Genomic DNA, 13,619 nt, shown 5'->3' on the forward strand with positions numbered 1-13,619 from the left:
GATTATCTTGACTTTTAATCCTGAATCATAGTTACCCCTTCCATATTGTGGGGTGTAGGGGACACAGCCCTGCAATCTGGGAAATTCATGTAAAATTTTTTGACTCTCCTTTGGTACCAGAGAAGAAGCCTACATTTTTTCTTTTTCTTTTATGGGGCATTTAAAGTACCTTATTGTAAAATTTGGGTTGAATATTTGGTCCTAGGCCCTGTGTCTTCTGCTGGCCTTCAGGTTTCAGCAGCTTCCGTAAAACTCCCCCAAAATTCTCATTTAATTTTTTATGCCAACCTGCGATATATTGAAGTCATGATGGGGAAAGCCCTGATGGGGAAGGGATAACTGTACTGAATTAGTACTTCTAAATCTGGATAACAACGGACCTATAATCCTTTAAAAAATACGCATTTGTATTTCTATATAAACATGAGTTGAAGAGAACAGAAAGTGCAGCCAAAATGGTTTCATTTTAGTCACACGTGTTACCTGCCAGGCCGTGTTTCTCTCACACTGTTGGGGTTTGCTGTGCCATTCCCTTCCAGGGGCGGGGAGTCCAAGCTGGCTGACCCATTGCTGACCCGATCACTGCTTTCATACCCTGACTCGGTCCTTTGGATCTGCCCGACATCGCTGACGGCCTTGGTCTCCACGAGGCCTTTCCCTTTCTCGGAGCCTTTCCCAGTAGATTCGAGGGAACTCCTGCTTCCAGTCTCCTGCTTTCCTTCATCTTCATATATGGTCATCAGACCCTTCTGCTTGGATGTCTCCTTGGGCCAGTTGCTACCTCTCTGATCTTGGCTGTGTTTGGATTTGCTGTTTGCTTTGTGCCTTGGAGCTGCATGTCTCTTCTCGGCCTCACTGAAAACGCTGTCAACATTTAGTGTCTCTCTCATTGGTTTCCAGCTTCGGGCCCGACTGCGGCCGCTGCTGCTGCCACTGCAGGTGCTGCCCCTGTCCCGAGAGTCTTGGCTGCTGTCTGTGTCATATCCAGTGGCGCCATCACTCCTGCCTTTGCCGGTTACCTTTTCTCCCGACACAAGCATCTGGGGTTTGACTGAGCTTGGCACTTGTGTGGAGGTGCGGCCCTGGGGCACACCTCGCTCATGTCGGGAAGGCCCTCTCCCTTGACTCGAGCATCCAGGCTGGCTGCCGTGCTGCCGAAATCCATTTGCTGATGCAGTGAGGGCTGCTCCAGATCTGAGGCGAGATGGGTCCTCACTGGACAAATCTGAAAAATGAAAGGGAGGCCCTGAGCTTTGGGCAGCCACTTTTCCACATGTGAATAGAGTGTGCTGGCTGCAGGGAGGAGTGAGGGCAAACAGAGGGGCCTCTGTGGAGAGCACCTCAGCTCACACAATGGCCCTGCAACCCCAAAGGATTTCTAAAGCAGGCTTATAAGCAGAATGGCCTCAGGAGCAGGGAAGGGGAAGGATGGGAAGAAGGCACAATCACCAGTGTGTCCTAAAGGGAAACAGAGGCAGGCAGTGAGTGCGAGTATGACCTTCAGGCACATCTCTGTCAAGTGTCTGCTACAACACTTGTCACTCACCTCGGTGTCTCCCAGGCTCTCTCCTCTGTTCCCTCTCCAAATCTCTTCTCTGGGAGGAAAGGAAATTTTTCTGCTCAATGACCCTTTGGGCACATTCTCTGGAAATGTCCCTGAGCTTCTCCCTCTGGTCACTGTGGCCAAGTTTAACTGGAAAAAGAAGCATTCTGATCATGAAGGAAGATGTGTATTTGCTGAGCAATTAGATAAATCTTAGCATTGAAAGGTTTCAAACTAGTATATACTAGTGCAAACGGTTATCATTTACTGTGTTATAACTAAAAGTCTACAGGGGTAAGAATGCAAGATGGCCCAGTGTGTCCCTCTGAAGCCAGCCGCACCTAGCCCTGGAATGAGTGTGGCCTAAAACGAAAAATGTGCTCCTCTTAAAAGTAATCTCCGCCAGAGATAACAGCTTTACCAAATATTTTTGTTTGTTTGTTTTTTCTTTTTTTGTTGTTGTTGTTGTTATTGGGGCAATGAGGGTTAAGTGACTTGCCCAGGGTCACACAGCTAGTAAGTGTCAAACGTCTTAAGGCTGGATTTGAACTCAGGTCCTCCTGAATCTAGGACCGGTGCTTTATCCAATGAGCCACCTAGGCTACATTAACACCAAATGTTAATGTAGCCTATTCCCAGATCAGAAAAGGCGGGGAAAATGTTAGGCATAAGTCATTAAAGAATTGAAGGGAAATCCATCACTGGAGCCTTTTATCATGGGTCCAGCTAAATTCTGGCTCCTAACCATTCTGGAGGTCAAATATTCATAGGAAAGGAGTTAGTTTAAAAGCTCTGTTCATAGCAAAATGAAGGTGACCACCAGCATGCCTGGTGTCTATGGGTTTCCCAACCAGAACTAAGTCCAGCCCTTTGATCCATCTGACTTGAAGCTGCAGTTTCAGTGTCAGTGGGATCAAACAACAACAAAGCACATGATGAATCAGGTCATGAGCAGACAATGGCTGTCAAGCACCTCTCAGCTCCCCCAGCATTAACTGCTGCCCCACTTAGTGGCAGTGCTCCTCGTTACAAGGTACTTCAGCTCAAACTCAGTACCTGAGATAGGGTCTAAAACCATGAGGGGGACTCAAAGACCTCCCCCATACCAAGGGCTGGACACACAGAGAGAGCGGGCTCAAACACTCATCCGCTGCTCACTCTCCTTCCTCCAAGCAGCCAAGATGACCTGAGGTCCTTGCCAGCTCTAAGTGTCAGACCCTACAGTGTATGAAAAGACACAGACAAGAAGTGAACTGGGTGAGACAGTAAGGGTGGGATGATCTGAGGAGTATACGCCTATCACAGAGATCATGAGTCCGCTAAATTACATCATATGCCCAATTTAGAAGATAGGATTTAGGCAACCCACTCAACACGCTGGCACCTCATAAAATGCTGAATTCATAATTCAAACAATATTACTGAATGAAGAATGAGCCTCAAGAACAACACAGACATTAAACTATAACTAGCCTGTGAAACATAGAACCTTACAATGTCCTGGTGATGACACTAGCCAAGTACCTTGTCTATGTAAATAAGGAAGTTGGGTCTACACTAGGAACTGCAGGTTCCATGAAAGAACTGGGCTAAACTCCAAATTTTGAAAAATGGCCCTATGTGCGCACAGTGCACATGTACACGCGAGCACGCACGCGCGCGCGCGCGCACACACACACACACACACACACACACACACACACACCTGGTCCTTTCCCACCACTTGCTAGGGCAGGGCCACGAGTCAAAGCTGTGGTGTCATCGACGTGCAGTTTCTGATTGATTCTGTGCTTCGCCTGATGACCATACCCATCTTCTTTGGTACACTCTGGTCTATGAGTAGAATGCCGTTCAAAACCTTTCAAAGAGAAAGGTTGAAGTTCTTAAAGATGGAATCTGTTCGTTAACTATTAATATTAACTAAACAATAATTATTTTCTGGACACTCAATTAGCTTCTTCTTTTAAAAGATTAGCCTTTGTCCCCCCTTCCCCATGTGGCACCTTTTTAATAGGAGGTGCAGAGATCCAGTCCCCAACATTGGGCAGTCATGCTTTCTAGAGTAGTGGACTTCAGATGCCTCTGCAATCTCTATGAATTTCTGGCCCTAATTACCTTCCAGTCTTCCATGTAATTTTAAAAGAAAGAAACTATCTCACAGATTTCCATAATCCCTGCTCCCAATCTGATCATTTCCAAGAGATCCATCTGATGACACACTGTCCTTAGCGCCACAATAAGTCTACTAAAGACCTAACACAATCTGGTACCCAAATCTTAACACTGATAGTGAAGCCACTGAAGAAATTACCCATGTCATCATCCGCAGCAGTTTTATAATGGGACCAGTGAACGACGTGCCTAAGAGCATCTTCGGTGGACACAGCTGAACCATCCGGGTTTGCATAAAACAGAAGCAGGGGCTGAAAATGGCATCTCGTGCACTTGGAGACCACGTCTTTCCATTTAGTCCCAACCTAAAAAGGTTTCAAGGTAAATGATCTATAGGACAGTCATTAGATGAACTGAGTATTAATGATCCTTAAAAACAAAAAGGGACAGTACAGATGCCTGACATCCCCATCTCTCCCCAGGTGCAATTTCTGTTGCTCAGACAGGGCCACTTCTCCAGAGTTGAATCTCACGGGGCTGTTGAGGCCCTGACATTAAGCTAAACATCACATACCACATACAGGGAGCTTCAGAGTCTTCAGCATCAAAATGTGTCATGGGGACAAAAAGGAGAAAGCTTTTATTTAAGTCACAAGGAATTTACCTACAAAATCAGTGGTCTATTTCTCACTCTCAACTGGATTATTTGTTTAGGAAAATAAATGAATTAAAGCCACTAGGAGATTACAGAGCTTTCAGAATCACCAATAAACATGTTCTTTCCATTATTAAAAATGAAAACCAACAATACATCAAAGTTTGTTTTTGTTTGAATTAATCTTTCGTTTACCTAGAGTTTACTGTGTAGGGCAGTACAGAAACAGTTTCAGTGAACAACACATATTCAAAACAGTCCGTGATTTGAAGCTGATTGCGTTTTGAATTCTTCCCTGACAACCTCAGTCTGGTGCTCACACCTCCCTTTTCCACCTTGGCACAGTGGGAACCCTACGGTCCTGAACATTATGCCTAGGGACACCATATTGTGTCAGAGCTGGCCTAGTTAGATTAGAAACCTGGCCCCATGACTGAGTAACTGCTTCTGTCCAACCAATGACCCGGCGTAGTTCAGAGAACTTCACATCAGCAGGTATCTACCCAGTAAACTTTCTAAGACATGGAGAGGTTCCGATCCAAGTCGCCATAAATAAAGGCAATACCCACATGAACAAAATCTTGGATCAGCTGAAGCTGTTTGAATGAAAAAGTCAGTCTCCCAAACAACAAGCCTGTCCCTGTGAGTGGAGCAGCAATAACATACACGAGGGTGGGCACAACTTTCACTGGCTAAGACTGCAGCCTGCCCACTGTCATCATGAGTTGCAGGGCACCAGATGACAGACTTGGGAAATGATCCTTAATTGATTCCCCCAGACCAATTTTCAGCAGCTGTTTCCATGAAACCCTACTCACATCTCTGAATGCTTGCAAGTGCCCCAAGATAGATGCTTGCAGGCAACGGACCAACACCCTGTGTCCAGGCTTCCAGGAATGCCACCACAGCTCCCTTCCTCACTGAGGCGTGGCACACGTGGGTACAACAAAGCCTGGCAGATTGCAACTGCATGTTTACCAATCTAGTTGTAAAATATTTAAACTTAACACAAAGGAAAATGCTTCTGTAACTACCATTCTCCCCTAACAGTCCAAAACTCTTTAGGAACCTTTGACAGAGTCAATTACCTGAGTTAAAACAGTTAAAAAGTATAGATGGGTCAATCAACTGGCACAAAAATACCCCTTACCTCTTTCACATTGGCATCATCAAAAAACACCCACTTGGAACTCTTGGTATGAAAAGCAAAGGCACAGTAATGTCGACTGGTGTAGCAGATCATGCCAACAAGATGAAGCTCACTAGTCTTGGCATTTTCATCAGTTACCCTATAAAACAACTGTACAAACGGATTACAATTAGTAATTATGGTTTGACACAACAGCTTTAAAATAATTAGTAACAGACTTCCTGTATATTCTTCCTTTACTCACCCACCATGACAGAAATGTCTACCTCCTCTTGTCACCATCAAAATCACTATAAATCCTTCTATCACCAACATACAATAGACTGTTACTACTCAAATAGTGAAGATATCACCACTGATGACTATATTCAACCCAAACATCAATTCTACTAGAACTAATTCCCCTCAGGAAGCATTGGGAGAGTGGGTAGAGGAGTGGACTTGGGGTCAGGAAGAGCTGGGTTCAAATCCCCCAAGATTCAGAAGAAAGATGGCGGAGGAAGTCCCTTCTCTTCTCTAGGTACCAGTTCCCTGCTCTACATAATGAGGAGGTCTGATTCAAGGACCAACTCCAACAATGCTATGCTACCCAAATCTGTAGTGATGGACAGAGAAAAATAAATGACAGTGAAAATGTTGCCCCAACGCCATACTCTGTGCCAGACTCTCTCTATTCCTCCAAAGTTTTTCTACTCATATTCTTCGTTAAAAAAGAATTGGGTCTGAGGGCAGCTAGATGGCGCAGTGGTTAAAGCACCGGCCCTGGATTCAGGAGTACCTGAGTTCAAATCCGGCCTCAGACACTTGACACTTACTAGCTGTGTGACCCTGGGCAAGTCACTTAACCCCCATTGCCTGCAAAAAAAAAAAAAAAAAAAGAATTGGGTCAATGGGGCAGCTAGGTGGCGCAGTGGATAGAACACCAGCCCTGGAGTCAGGAGTACCTGAGTTCAAATCCGGCCTCAGACACTTGACACTTACTAGCTGTGTGACCCTGGGCAAGTCACTTAACCCCAATTGCCTCACTTAAAAAAAAAAAAAGAATTGGGTCAATGTAGTAAGACAAAATTAGTTAACAAACAGTCATTTATTCAGAATTATTTCTGGCCCTCCCATGTCTGAGGCCCTTGGTGGAAACTACACATTAGAAACCATTTAGGTAAAATGTACGTTCCTTGAGGACCAGGGCTATGTTGTGTTCACTTGTACTGCCATCACCTGGCACAGTGCCTCCTTACATGCAGCAGGCACTTAACATAGGTAAACATTTTAACACTTATTTAAACACTGAATTTTAAAATTTTACGTCCGATTTTCCAAATTCTAGCTCAAAACCAAATGGCCTAATACCCAAATATGTGAAGAGTAGGTGAAAACTTGTATTGTGTTTTTGTGAACTGACTAGTCTACTGATGGGAAATATTAAGACACTAACTTTCTAAGGGATCAGTGTGCCGGGACAAGAGACAGCTAGTAAGGGGAAGTCAGTTAGGTACTATTCAAAACTCCTTCCTAACATTTCTAGCATTTGAAAATAAGATTATGTTACCATGGTCAGTCTGATTTAATTATCTTTCATTCATATCACACAGGGGTAGTCAAAGACAGTGGAAAGAGCAAGAGCTCAGAGTCAGAGGATCTAGGATCAAGATCACCCCAACCCCAGTACTTACTGCCTGGATGTTCTTAACCTCCACAAGCCTCAGTTTCCTTCTCTGTAAAATGAAAGGAGGTCAGACTAGCTGGCCTCAGAAGTCCGTTCTCGCAATATGCCATGACCCTATGCATTAGAGGAGCAGTATGGTAGAAGGGAAAAGAGCTGGCGTTACACATCCCAATGCTGCCACCTGCTTCTAGGAGACCCGAGATAAATCACTTAGTCCTCCCGAGCCTCAATTCCCTCATCTGTCAGATCAAGGATGGGGCTGAATGCAGACTGAATCATGCTGTTTTTACTTTCTGGCTGGTTTTTTTCTTTTTTGAGGGTTCTCCCTTGTGTTCTGATTCTTCTTTCACAATATGACTAATGCAGAAAAATGTTTGATGTGAGCATACATATATAACCTGTATCAGATCGCTTTCTGTCTTGGGGAGGGAGGGAGAAAAATTTGGAACTAAAAATATTAGGAAAACAAATATTGAAAACTATCTTTACATGTAACTGGAAAATAATAAAATACTTTTATGATAAAAAAGTTCTCCTTAAAAACAATAAAGAAGTTAAATCAAGTAAACAAAATCAAATGTATCAAGTATAAAAAGCCCTTTAAAATAACTGAATTGCTCATAATCACAAAGGGCTTTCCTGAAAACAACCCTGAGGTACCAAATGTTTCAGATGACCATGAGAGGTTAAAGAATCTACCCAGGGCCACCAGCTAATGTCACACTACAGTGACAGTCAAATGCACGCTTTGGCTGTCCAAGTCCAGCTCCCTTCTCACTTCACCATGATGCCTCTGACTTTGAGGGGAAAACCATTAAGAAATCAAACATTAGCAGAAAGATATTAATGGAAATACCCCAGGAAGGTAAAGGTGTGTTGCTAGACTTCGAACAACCTCCTCAGTCAGGTCAGAATGCTCAGAATCCCAAACCAAGCCAATTGTAACAATCTCGGGGCAATTCATTAGAACACGTCGGATTTTTATTTTTTGGCCACAGTTACTCTAGAGTAGAAAAAAAGGATTGAAGTTAAAAAACAAATGTAAACAGAAGAGTTTCATGCATATTTTACATATTAAGCTTTATTACAAAAAATTGAGCTTCACTCTGTTAATATTTTAGTTAGAAATTTTACTTTTATTCCAGGCTAAATAGGCAAAATTTTGGAGTGGTAAGGAATTTATTTTCTATTGCAATATATTTCTCATCACTTGCAAGTTAATCGAGGATAGCTTAATTCCTTAAAAAATAGCAAAAGTTACAACTGGCAACAAAAAACTCTCTTCCGCAAAAAGAAAGCATGAGAGTTTTGAATAGAGAACTTTAACAATCACATGAATTTTACAAGCTCTTATTTTAAATTAAGTGATGAGCTTCAGATACCAAAAAAGACTGACACACAAATGCAGGCCCCTTTTCTCAACCGATACTTACAGGACATTTCCTAAAGTCATCAGTGGTATTTGCAGCTTGCAGCAATTCTGCAAACATTTCAGGCTTCAGACGTTCATGTCTTTCAATCATTTTTTCCACCTCATTACTACAAATAAGAAGAAATATTGCCAATTCTGAACTACAGACTTTACAAGGATGAAATAATACAATCAGAAGTAAAAAATATTTTGGCTGCAAAAACTAATCTCCTTTACTTTATAGGAACAGATGTTTATCTGAAAATTTCACTATCAAGTTTATTTCTATAAATTGAAATTACATTTATAATTTATTTTCATTATAAAATGTGTAAAAAGAATTTATGACATAAGAATAGTAATTTAAAGAGCACAGAAAACTTTAAAGCCACATTGCGTATATGGCCTTCCAGTATTCATCAGTTCACACAGATTATCCAAAGGCATCTCTGAATTTGCCGATTCTTACCTTGCAATTATACTCCATCACATTCATATCAGTTTGTTCAACTAGTTTCCTAACTGATGGATATCTACTTTTTTTTTTTCAGTTCTTTGCTACCACATAAAGCATGTGTATGAACATCTGGTTGAATACAGGAGCCTTTTGTCTTCAGCTTCCTTTGGGGGTACCTATGCCTGGCGAAGAGCACTCTGGGTCAAAGTCACATCATAATCACTCTCTTGGCACCATCTCAAATTGCTTTCCAAAATGGCTTCACTAACTTTGAATTGGTGTGCCTGCCCTCCCACGAGGACTCCAACACTGGCTGTTTCTATCTTGTCTCATCCTTGCCAGTACAGACAATGACACCTTAAGGGATCAGCTAAATCAGTTAATCCAATTTTGTTGTTCTTTAACCTCAGGAGCTAAAGGATGATACAATGGAAAACGTGGATCCAAGTTCCAGTTCTGGTTCTACTCCCACCCACCACCGTCCCACTTTGCAGTTAGTAACTACTTTTGGACCCTTTTTCTCAAAACGTTCTTAAACACATAAATAAAATACATTAAGATTACAAATGAAACCAAGTCAACAAGCGTTTATGAGGAGCCTATTACATGGCAGGCACTGTGTTAAACACTAGAATTGCTAAGAACAGACTGATGATGCTTAAACAGAGTTATCTAAATACTAAAAGTCCAAGTACCCCCTTAAATCTATAGGATCCCAGACTGGTGCCAAGTAAGAGTGCAGGCCTAGAGTATCTTACCAAGGTCTTTAGAAATGCCTGAGCTCTAGACTCCTGCAATAGATGCTGGCAGCTAAGCTGCCATCGCCTTCCCAGTGATTGGTTGGTTTGTGTTCATCACCAGTGCTCCAAGGCCATATGCCAATGAAACAATGGCTCTTGTTGACTCAGGGCACTAACACTTTCAACTCCTTCCAACTAAATGTGAACTCCCATTTCATTTAGCCTTTGCCTCTTGGTGCCCAGCACATATGAGGAACATAATAAAGACTTATTGAAACAAAACTGAACTGCTTTACTGAGACTCTGAGTTGGAAGCGACCCGATTAGACAGCTAACACAACCCTGCCACCACCCCTGCCTTACCCCATACTCCAAAGAGGAGACTCTTCTCAAACATTTGGAAAACACCTTTATTTATGGCACCTGCTTTTAAGTGGGGTACATGAGAGGTATTATAGTACAATAGGAGACACAAGAGAGATTTGGTCACAGAAAGCCTGTGTCCCAATCTCATCTCTACCACAGCTAATTAACAGTGGGGTGACCTACAATCTCTCTGGGTCTTTCCACTTCCTATGTCCATTTGTGATTTCCAAGTATTGTCCAGATAGTCCAGAATTAAGACGTAGAAAAGGATGCCTTAAGATTAGAAGGGAAAGAGTTAACTAGGAAAAAAAATTTGCAGCAAGTTTCTCTGATAAGATTAAGTCTCATTTCCAAGATACATACAGAATGGATTCAAATGTATATAAGAGCCATTCCCCCACTGATAAAAGGTCAAAATTTATCAATAGGTAGTCCTCAAGGGAAGAAATTTAAGCTATTAAGAGTCAAATGAAAAAATGTAGGGAAACACTACAAATGAGACAAATGCAAAGTGAAATAATTTGGAGGTTCCATCTCATATCCATCAGACTGGCAAAGATGAGTTATGAATTGGTTCAGCCATTCTGGAAAAAACAACTTGGAACTTTGTCCCCAATTTTGCAAAATTATTCATACCCAGTAGTAGGCCTATATCCTAAAAAGGAAAGAGGAAAAAGACCCAAAATACACAAAAATATTTATAGTAGCTCTTTTTGCACTGGCAGGACCCCAACTCTCTAAGTCTAGGCTACAAACCAAGTGCCACCTTTATTGGTGGAGTGAATCTGCACAGTGGCATCTCTTTAGACCAATGAAATCAAAGCCCTGGAGTAAAGAATCAAGTCAATAAAAGATACAGATTGATTGATCTATCAATCCATGACTGCATACTTTATCCATTGGCTTGCTGGGGCCAGGGTAGGGGGAAAGGGTTTTTCCACTCTAGCTCCCCACGACCCCAACCATTCTCCAGTTTCTAGTGACTTCATGATTCTAAGACAGGGCGCTCCTGGTCCTGACATTTGGGGCAGCTTCTGTCAGCCACCTGACATCCATAGCATTTGCTCCGGTGTCACCCTATGAGAATCCAGATCTACTGAAAGACTTTGTTATCCATTTCAGTTTCTGTTTGAACTGGCTCATTCTGTTAGATGTTTAAACTCCTGCCTATCTGTTTATGGACTACAATCCACCCTAAGTAAGATGGCTGGTGTGCTGTTCATCACCCTGGCTTGGCACATTTCTTAGAACTTAAGAGGACCCAATCTCCTTCAATCCCTTAAGTTTATGGGGCCTGTCCAGCATCTCTCCAAACCAGAGCCTGCCTTGAGAATGCCTGCCACCTTCTCTCAGAGTTCTCTCTCCGCTGTGGGCTTGGCCAAACTGAGCACAGAACCCAGAACACAGAAAATACTTCCTAAATGCTTTTTTTCCTAAGGGGTGCTCTGCACAGCCAGCACCGTGGAGTGAAATATCCCTGTCCTGATCTTCACAGCACCTTGGCATTGGTTCTCATTGCAAAGATGCAGATGAAAACCAGTCCACCTTGCTTGACATTGTTAATATCTTCTGCATTCTACCCATTCCCCAGCATACTGATTCATGTCTACTACATGGCCATGGAGAACCTCTAGTAGGCCCATAATAAAAAGAAAAGAATCCTTTTTATTTCAATCATCACATACAAATGGCCACCAAGGGGACAGCAGATCACCTCTTAAAATTTCACCTCACTTTGAAACTGCCAATTCCACTAACCTACAGGCATGGGGATTATTGGTTTTAAGTTTCCCCAGAAAGCTAAGCCATCCATCTCTCTTTATGTATTTTTTTTTCATTTCATGGCTTCCTCCCCAAAATTACAATATAACTAATTTTAATTTTGTTCCTTTCATTTTGAGTAATATTACTCTCCAGAGAAGCAATGTGGTAGAGTGAACAGAAAGTTGTCCTTGGTATCAGGAAGCTCTGGGGTCATATCACCCCCGCCTTACACATACACTGGCTTGTGGCCCCTGGACAGTATCTTCCCCTCTCAGGTCCCCGTTGCAAAGAAGGTGCTGCCCTTCATTGGTGGTGACCAGTCTTCCTTATCCCAGGCTTCCACTAGTGATGACAGCACTGGCCCAGCCCCCCATAAGAATAATCATCAACATCAATGGTCCCGGATCAAAGGGTCCCGGATTAGGCTGTAACAGAGCAGTGATGTCTGTGGTAATAACTACAGAGAGACAGAGATGGTAAGCAGCTTCTTACCAAAGGGCTGTTGTTGAAATATACCGAACAAACTCTGTAAAGGGCAGAGGATCCGAGGACGCTCCACAGGTCCGGCACACACACTACAGACAAAAGGTTATGCAACTTTTTAGTCTGCAAAGGCTGGAATGAGGACATCATAATGCCAAATAAACAGAAGTGACCCTACCTGCTCATAGAGAGTCATGGCAAACTTCTGATGAGGGATGCAAGACTTTGAGGTACACATGTCTGAGTCACTACTTGGCACAATATGAAAATGAATCTTCTCAAGGATATTTTCCTAATTTGGTCATAAGCAAAAAAAAAAAAGACAAAAGAATAAAGAAAAAAATTGATCAAACCAGTAACAGAGCTTATGAGAGTCTAGTTTTTCTTTGGAAAATAAAGCTCTTATTAGTCAAGAACTGACTAAAGAGTAACGTAATGAAATGTCATCCACAGCACCCACCAAAACAGGGATTCTGTCTAGTCATTTACCTTTATGTAATCTGCAAATAACAACTGGATGAAAAGGCATTTCTGATTCACTGTCTGTGTAAGCAGTGCTTACTGGGCTAAATTCTGCGGCTACAAATACAAGCAAGCAAGCCAGTCCAGGCCCTCAATGCTATATGCCAAGGGTAGGGGGAGAATGCATAAGGAGGAACTATGTAGTGTGGGTGGGGAGGAGAGAAATAAAGGGAGCAGTACATAAAATGAGAAGTACTTCAACTAAATGAAGTAAATGTGGAGCAGCCTTTAACAAATACTGAAAAGACACTTGGGGCAATCAGCTTACAAGGGCATAAAGTGACAGGCACCAGATCTCCAGATTGTAAAAAAAGATATGGCTTCCCAAAGCTCGATGATCCCATCTAAAAACCATTTCCTGGGCAAACATCACAGTCCAGGGGCAACAAGAAGAAAGGGTCAGAGGAATACCTTAAGACTTAAATATGGTTACTCACACTTTGAATAATTCTAAGAATTAGAACAGATCAGTGGGGAGGAAGAAGGCCATTTCCTTTACAAAGAGATTTATGATTTATGATACCATGTTTTTAAAGATGGGCAACTTATTTTCCATTCCAATAATGCATTTATATTTCCTAGTGCATTTATATTATTCAATTTGAAAAAAAAATACAGGGGGCAGCTAGATGGCGCAGTGGATAGAGCACCAGCCCTGGATTCAGGAGAACTTGAGTTCAAATCAGGCCTCAGAACATTGACACTTACTAGCTGTGTGACCCTGGGCAAGTCACTTAACCCCAACTGCCT

General features: G+C 42.4%; 1 protein-coding gene across 4 annotated transcripts in view; it reads right to left on the reverse strand.

The window, feature by feature from the left end:
• The window catches only part of USP53 (ubiquitin specific peptidase 53), a 56,347-nt gene that overhangs the window by 12,209 nt on the left and 30,519 nt on the right, over nt 1-13,619 (reverse strand). For all 4 annotated transcript variants that reach the window (XM_043973180.1, XM_043973179.1, XM_043973178.1 and 1 more), the window contains 9 exons: nt 12,526-12,639; nt 12,357-12,439; nt 8,560-8,665; nt 7,983-8,129; nt 5,461-5,610; nt 3,855-4,020; nt 3,249-3,401; nt 1,547-1,693; nt 484-1,225 (listed from right to left, as the gene is read on the reverse strand). In XM_043973180.1, coding sequence (XP_043829115.1) covers nt 484-1,225; nt 1,547-1,693; nt 3,249-3,401; nt 3,855-4,020; nt 5,461-5,610; nt 7,983-8,129; nt 8,560-8,665; nt 12,357-12,439; nt 12,526-12,639 — 1,808 coding nt within the window. The remainder of the gene's footprint in view (nt 1-483; nt 1,226-1,546; nt 1,694-3,248; nt 3,402-3,854; nt 4,021-5,460; nt 5,611-7,982; nt 8,130-8,559; nt 8,666-12,356; nt 12,440-12,525; nt 12,640-13,619) is intronic.

The sequence above is a fragment of the Dromiciops gliroides genome, chromosome 6, assembly GCF_019393635.1.
Source record: "Dromiciops gliroides isolate mDroGli1 chromosome 6, mDroGli1.pri, whole genome shotgun sequence".
Lineage (NCBI taxonomy): Eukaryota > Metazoa > Chordata > Mammalia > Microbiotheria > Microbiotheriidae > Dromiciops > Dromiciops gliroides.